Source organism: Beta vulgaris, chromosome 5 (genome assembly GCF_026745355.1).
Source record: "Beta vulgaris subsp. vulgaris cultivar EL10 chromosome 5, EL10.2, whole genome shotgun sequence".
In the NCBI taxonomy this organism is placed as follows: Eukaryota; Viridiplantae; Streptophyta; class Magnoliopsida; order Caryophyllales; family Amaranthaceae; genus Beta; species Beta vulgaris.
The window spans coordinates 44,322,744-44,331,005 of NC_079206.1; the positions used below are offsets into that span (position 1 = coordinate 44,322,744).

Genomic DNA, 8,262 nt, shown 5'->3' on the forward strand with positions numbered 1-8,262 from the left:
TACCCGAACCTCCTTTTGGGTCCAAGTCAAGGTAGTCCAACTGACAGAATTTGACGTCCCTCCCTCGTCACTCGATACAACGATCCTGACTACACCATCATAAACATATTTGTCTAAGTAACTCCTCGAGTAGAGATAGGGTAGGGACACCTCCTAAGGGTAAGAATTGATACCCTTCGCCTCCTCCTCCACTGTCGTCTAGGGACTCGAAAGAGAAACGACGTCAGAGACAGCCAAGGGGTCGGGGCAACTTTTTACAGTCGAGACTAACATTATTCCCATCCCCCTCACCTCCTCGGATAATTATAGGGAGGTGAGGTCGAGGATTTCACTGACTCGGACGAATCCCCCATTATCTATAGACAAGATAGTCGGTTGAGATTAATTGAAAGAAAAGAAACAGAAACTTAAAAAGAAATCAAGAGTATACCTGGTCGGATGCAAAAGAATGGGAAAACTAGACTTGAAAGTTGAGAGAATTTGGAGATTTTTGAGACATTAGAATTTGAGAAATGAGCAACTGATCCATGTTTCTCTCTCCTCCCTCTTATATATAAGCACTCCTCAGGGGATGTACATTAACAACCCTCCGCGTAGTCTTAATGGGCTTTTTGGACGGCCCAAATGTACCAATTCAACCCAAGAGTCATGGTCCAATGAAGATCAAACGCCAAAAAATTTCGATAACGCCCAGTCAACTCAACCCTTAAGAGGGACCCCATATTCCCAAGTATCCAAGATTGTCATGTGGCATTTGAATCGGATGCACCCGCTGGGACAAAATAATCACTGCCCCCTCGTCTGCAAAACACAAGTACGATTCGCACTTACTCGGACAAGGGGTTCATTGGCCCCTCATCCAAGTATTGTCCACTCCACTCGGCCAACAGGGGACCCCTCTCCTTTGCCGAGTCATTTCATACTTAGAAAAATATGGCTAAGTGCTCATTGATACCCACTTGAACAACTTGGGGGCTCACTAGCCCCTCATTCGAGTGGTGTCCACCCTAATCGGTCAACAAGGCCCCCATCTGCTTTAACGAGTCATTTCCATACTTAGCAAAATATGGCTAAGTACTCATTAGTACCCACTAGGACAGTTGGAGGCTCATTATCTTCTCATCCGAATGACATCCACCCCACTCGGCCAACAGGGGACCCCCTCTCCTTTGCCGAGTCACTTCCATACTTAGCCAAATATGGCTAAAAAAATCATAGGCACCCACTCGGACAACTTGGGCTCATTAGCCCCTCATCCGAGTGGTTTCCATCCCACTCGGCCAGCAAGGGACCCTCTCCTTTGCCGAGTCACTTCCATACTTAGCCAAATATGGTTAAGTACTTATTGGTACCACTCGAGGGCTCATTAGCCCCTCACCCGAGTGGTGTCCACCCCACTCGGCGGATAAGATACCCTTTCTCCTTTGCCGAGTCACTTCCATACTTAGCCAAATATGACTAAGTATCAGTTGGGACCCACTCGGCTAGCTTGGGGCTCGTTAGCTTCTCATCCAAGTAGAATCTGACCTGAACGAAGGCCCAGCAAAAAGTCGGTCGACCTAGGAGAGTCTAACAAAGTTCAATGGCTCCTATATTGCCACGGATGCACACCACTGGGTCGGTCCGCATTGTTCACACCTCCATGGCGTGGGGCTAATTGTTTGGGCTGGATAAGGGCCCGAACAACATCTATGCCACATCATTAGGAATTACTAGACAGCTGGAGCAATGGGTCTCACTTGAGAGTTAACCTAACTCCAAGTTGTCTAGAAATCCACAAATGGGGATGGAAAGGCTAACTGCCTAAAAAGGCAACGTAGCAACTGATCCCAAGAAATCCCATCTCATTAATGTTGCCTATCTGAGGATTCGCAATGCTATAAATACCATCTTATCAATGAATAGGTATTGAATTCTCACCTAACAAACTAGAGCATTTCTTTCTCTACCTCAGCTGATTTGAACATCGAAGGGTAGATCGCTGGGCAATTGTCAGGGTAGTCTAACCTTGTCTTTCAGGTTTCCGACATGCGGACGATTAATTTAGGCAAACATTCTTAGAGCTCGCTCCTACTCAATACACTTCAGCAATCCTCAATTTCTAGATGGAAACAAAAGAAAATCCCAACTTTCTCAAAATATAAGCATTTTTAGGGACTAGCCAAAGAAAAATATAAGAAATACGTTCACGCGAGCAAATGTGCTCACTTACAAGTTATAAACCTATATGGTCGGTGTTGATATGCTCTATAGTCAATAAACTCGCTCAAGGCCATGTACGCTATCAGCTCGATTGAACAATGAAACAACAAACTATTGATTACTAATTTTTCTTAATTATTCATTGTCATTAACGCTTACTTATATTCCCTGACCCTAGTACGAAACGGCTGTTATTGTACTCGAAAAAAAATTCAAGATCCAAGTCAAATTCTACTTTGTTTTTCCTTGGCCAGCTTTTGCTGTTTGATTCCATCCCAATTGCACAGATAAGGAAAAGAGTAAAGCTGCAAAATTCTAGTAAATAATCATACAATATTAGTACATAACATGTCTACAAACAACTAGATTTTTATAACAAATCAACAATCCTACAGAGAATTTCACCAAATTCTCTCAAATCTCAATTATATAATTAACTAAAAAAACATAAACCAAAAAAAAAAAATTCACTAAAATTACTACAATATCATCACTAATGGACAATTACTCCAACAGGAAGTATTAGTTGTGAGTTGTGACAGTAAAGTAAATACAAACCCGTCAATATCCATGCACCCCCCACATTCACTACTTATTATCCATGTGGGTCCCCCCCTTCTGCTTTTACACTTACCCAACAACCAGGGAATCTAATTCTTTTCAAAACCTACATAGTAATTCCACTCAACTACCAAGGATAAAACCGTAATTATACAATTATTAAATTTATGGCACGTCAATTAAATTAACACAACACCACTGGTTTCAGGGTATGGTAGTAGTAAGTAGTGGCGTTAGCAATTATTCGCCGAAAAAGCCACTTGAGATCTAGCAAGGTCGTAATGAACACGTATCCCTTGTTGTTGTACGTTCCCAATGATGGACATCGACGACGTCGTTTCAGCAAACGCAAAGCAATAAGTTCCAGAAGAATCCACCGGAATTAAATAATTCTTCGCCGGTAAATCCAACGTTTGTCCGCCGGAAAAGTGAAGCGCCACCGTCGGAACTTTAACGCTGCTCATGGAGGAGAAATCATAGCACGTGTCGAAAAGTGCGACAGCTGATGCGGAGGTGAGGTGCTGCGTTAACCGAGTGAACGCGTTGCGGAGCGAGTTGTAAGCCTGAGTTGGTAACCGAGTTACAGCGGTTCCTGAGTCGACAATTACGCCACCTGAACCTGACTCGTCCATGTTGAAGAGAGATGGTGGGATAGAGATCTGCTGACCTCCTACGCTGAATCCAGAGAGCGCCACGTAGTAGAATGTGTTCACTCGAGAGTTCTTCAAAAGTGGGGCAGTGACTGAGTCGGCGGGTTTGACTGAGTTAAACTCGAGAGAAGACGATTTGGACGAGTCACGGTCGACTAAGCAGTAAGAAAACGATGTCGCTTTGATCTGAGAGGGTAAAGAAAGGGGCCCACCACCTAGGCCCAAAAGTCCAGCAGCACCTACGAATAAACCTTCGTTGTCGTGGCCGCAACCGATGGCAACTTTAGGGACTCTCCCAGAAGTACCAAACGACACCGTTTCAGTGACGAAGTTTCCGACGGTGTAGGACCCATCACCATAAGAGACCTGGTAAAGACACGCGCTATTACGGCACGCGCTGACCTCGAGAGTAGAACACTCGTGTGTGTTGCACGTGAGAGGAGAGTATGTGGAAGAGGAAGTAGGAGAGAAGATAGGGTCAGTTTGTTGGTAACAGTCAGAGCAAGGCTCACATTGAAGCCAGCTAATATCACTCCCAGTATCAATGACCATGAAGAAATCCTTTGAAGGGGACCCCACCCCAACACGGGAGAAATACTCTCCAGAGCCTAAACTAGTCCCTGATGAAACAGGGGCTTCTAAATCCATGGGACTGATGTACTTTTCAACTGGCTTTAAGTCGGAGCGGGATACGCCTCGGATGGCTAGCTCTGCTCGAGTGATAAGAGAGTCCACTCTAGCGGAGTCCCGAGCGAGGCGTAGCTTGGTGAGGGTATTGTAGTCTGTGTCTTGCTGGTGCTGCTGGTGGTGGTGCGCGTGGAGAGACATGCGAGGGTGGATTTTGAGTGAGAGTACTGTAGAACTTGAGTTATAAGGCTTTGCAATTGCATGTTTCTTATTCTTAGACAGGGTGACTTGTTGTTCTTGTTGTTGAATTGAAAAGACATTGAGAGTAGAGCGGATGGAAGAGGAGACATCAAGGGAGTTGTAAGTGTAAGTGTAAGAGAGAGAAAAAGATGGGGAAGTTAAGAGAGAGAGAGTGAAGATAGTAAGCAGAAGTGGTGGTGTTGTTCTGATGCTTTTTTGAGCCATTGTGTTTTTTTTTTTTAAGAGAGAGAGAGAGAGAGAAAGAGTGAGGAGAGTGGAAGAGCAGGAAATGGGGATTATATTGAAAAAATGAAGGTTGGGGGATAAAAGGAGGAAAAGTCACGTAAGGATTGTTGGGAAGAAAACAAAAAAGAGGGGAAGGTGAATGCAAAGAAAGCATTTAATTATTTCTTTTCTCGAAAAGAATAGTAGGTCCCTTGTCTCCAAGTCTATCGGTTGAGAATTATTGAGATTTTCAGGGCTTTTTTCAAATTTTTATGGTCTACATATCATGTCAAGGACACCAAATAATTTTCATGCTTTAACCTAATTTTAGGGGTATCAATAGTGTATTACTAATCTACTCTCTATAGTGTACACGAGAAATTGAAATGCTGTTTGGCATTATTTGTTCAATTTCAATATGAAGAGAACTCCAAAACGATAACTACTACTAACAAATATATCAAGGATGTCTTCAATACCATAGGTCACATGTACTTTGTACCATCTTGTAGCTTCAATGGATCAAAAAAAAAATAAAAAAATTAAACATACTATTTAACGCTCCATTTTTTATTTAAGAGATATTTAACTGAATTGAAATAATAATAATAATAATAATAATAATAATAATAATAATAATAATAATAATAATAATAATAATGGATGTCACAAAAAATGCTCCTAAAGAGTTGAATATAGATGATCCTAATGGTAGGATTTTTACTCAAAAGGATGTCTATGATTGGTTTCCTACATTTTGTAACAAATGTCAACTCATTGACAATAATTGTGAGAAAGTTGTTCCTAAAAAGCCTATTAAGCAAGTGCAAAATTGGGTGCGTAAGGTTCCTGCTTCCATGTGATAATATTAGTGCTCCTCCTCTCGTAGTAAATTCTAGTTTATTTGGATATCCTATTAGGGAAGTAGAGCTAAGTATTGCAAAGACTCATGTATGTACACCAGTTATTATTCCTGAACCTACACATGGAGAAGAGGAATAGGAGCCTTGAAAAGTGGTCATTAGGAAGTATAAGGGTAAACATGTGACTTTTCATTCAGCTAGAATGGTCACCTACAACCAAGACCCAGTTAGAACTAGGGGTGTAAGGGGACCTAATCCCTATTTGTCCTAATGAATCTAGTTGCTTGGAATGTGAGAGTTTTAAATGACTCTATTAAAATAAAGGAAACCAAGATTTGTATACAGCATCAAAAAGTGGAGGTGTGTGCTTTGTTTGAGATTAGAATGAGAACTCAAAAAGCTACTATTGTTCAGAAGAAGTTTGGTAGTGTGTGAACTTGGGAAAGTAACTATGACTTCTCACTTAGGGATAGAATATGGATAGGGTGGAAGCCAAGGGTGGTTATAGCTATTGTCATTGTTAGGAAGACTAAACAATGTGTGGTTGTGCAAGTTACAAATCTGGCTGATGGTGCAGCTTATACTCCTATAGTTGTGTATGGGTCGCACGCTAATACAGACAAGAAATTATGGTTGGACTTAAGAAGTATTATGAAATATGCAATAGACCCCTACATAATAATAGGTGTTTTGCATGCAGTTAATCAAACTACTGACAGGATTAATGGCGCTCTAGTGAGTGAAGTTGAGACTGTGGATTTTACTGAATTTGTTATGGATGTGGGAATCATGGAAACTCCTTGGAATGGAGGTTATTATTCCTGGAACAATATAGGCACAAGAGATAACAAGATCTCTAGCAGAATAGACAAGGCTTTTACCAATGATCTTATGATCCATAAGTATCCTAATTTGATGGTGCAATACCTTCCAGGGGGTATCTCTGACCATACTCCCCTAGTTGTCTCATTTTGCGCAACTCAAGATGAAGGTGGCAGACCTTTTAGGTTTAACAATATTTTATCTTAAGATATTAATTTCTTGGGCATATTGAGGGGGGCTTGGCATTCTACTGGGCTCACTTTAAGCTTAAGAATGTATGGCTTAAGCTTAAAGCTGTGAAATTGCTCTGAAAAGCTTGCACAAAAATTACTATTCCTAGGCTCATTTAAAATTACTATAGAAACAAGCCTGCAACAGTTTAAGCAAGGCCTGTCATTATTGATGATCAAGAGTTGCAGGTGCTTGAGAAAGATTATGTGGCAACTTAAGGCAATGACCTTGTATTGAAGACAGTATATTGAGACAAAAAACTAGAATTAATTGGATTCCACTTGCTGATTCCAACAAAAAATTCTTCTTTATTGTTGTGAAAGTTAGGAAGGCAAAGAATGCTATTACAGTTCTGCAGACTCCTAATGGTGATCTTTTATACAAAAGAGAAGAGATTGAGGTGGAAATTTTTGAGTTTCATAAAAAGCTTATGGTGTCTAGTGCAAGCTTTCTTCTTGCTATTGATTTGCAGACCATTAGATTAGGGAAACAGTTAAGTTTAGATGCCAGTACCTCCCTCAGCAAGCCTGTTACACATGTTGAGATTGATCAGACTCTTTCTTTATTGATGACAATAACCTTCTGGTGTAGATGGGTTTAATGTAGTTTTTTTCAAGAATTGTTGGGACATTATAAAGGCTGATGTGTATGTTGGGATTGACGAATTTTTTCAAACTTCCTTCATCCACCAACCTATAAACATCACAACTATCTCTTCAAGTAAAAGATTTCAGTCCAAGTGCCTGTTGCTCAGTTCTTTACAAGATTATTGCTAAGGTCCTCACTCATAGGCTTCATCACGTTATAAGCGAGGTTGTGAGTCCTTCACTTGCTGGGTTTATTCATGAGAGATTTATTGCTGATAATATCTTATAAGTTACTTAACTGATTAAGGGTTACTTTAGAGCTCATGTGTCTCCCAGGTGTGTTATATCAAAAAAGCTTATGATTCAGTTGAATGGTTTTTTTTTTGAATTTTTTTTTGGTAGAGCTTGGGTTTCCTACAACTTTGTCAATTGGGTTATGGCTTGTGTGGGGGGAGTCTCCTATACTATTATGTTGAATGGTATCCCTTCACCTCCGTTTCAAGCAAAGAATGGTCTAAGACAGGGTGATGCCCTTTCACCTTTTCTTTTTTCCCTTTGTATGGAGTAGCTAAGTAGATGTCTTGGTGAACTGAAGGAAAAATTGAACTTTAACTTTCATCCTAAATGTGAGAAGTTGTATCTCACTCATCTCGTATTTGCTGATGATTTACTTCTTTTTTCAAGAGCTGATATTAGCTTTGTCACCAAGATTATGGCAGCTTTCAATAAGTTCTCTCAAGCTTCAAGTCTGGAGGCAAGTTTGCAGAAAAGCAATATCTACATTGTTGGGGTTAGTGAGCATGAAGCAACTCATCTAGCAGAAATTGTGAAGTTACCTCTTGGGGTCTTGCCTTTCAAGTATTTGGGAGTCTGCTCTTTCTAAGAAGCTGAATTTCTCACAATGCAAAGTCCTAATTAATAAAATTACAGAGAGAGCTCAAGGGTGGATGACCAAGTCTCTCTCTTATGCAGATAGAATTTAACTTATGAGGAGTATTTTAAGCACTATGCACAACTATTAGGCTTAAATCTTCCCTCTATCAAAGAAGATTATAAGCGTTGTAGGCAGTTTCTTTTGACTGGTAAGACTTTGGATTCTAAAAAAGCTCCAATAGCTTGGAGTAACTTCTATAATCCAAGAGTTGATGGGGTTGGAATCTGATAAGTACGAAAAGCTAGAACAAAGTTGTTGTGCTTAACCTTCTTTGGGCTCTAGCTTTTAGAGCTGATAAGTTATAGGTCCAATGGATCAAT

General features: G+C 40.6%; 1 protein-coding gene across 1 annotated transcript; it reads right to left on the reverse strand.

The window, feature by feature from the left end:
• Positions 1-2,553: 2,553 nt before the first annotated feature.
• LOC104893552 (protein ASPARTIC PROTEASE IN GUARD CELL 1) lies at positions 2,554-4,572 on the reverse strand. The gene has a single exon (XM_010679668.4). The coding sequence runs from the start codon at positions 4,503-4,505 to the stop codon at positions 2,997-2,999; it is 1,509 nt and encodes a 502-aa protein (XP_010677970.2). The 5' UTR covers positions 4,506-4,572; the 3' UTR covers positions 2,554-2,996.
• Between the last annotated feature and the right edge of the window lie 3,690 nt (positions 4,573-8,262).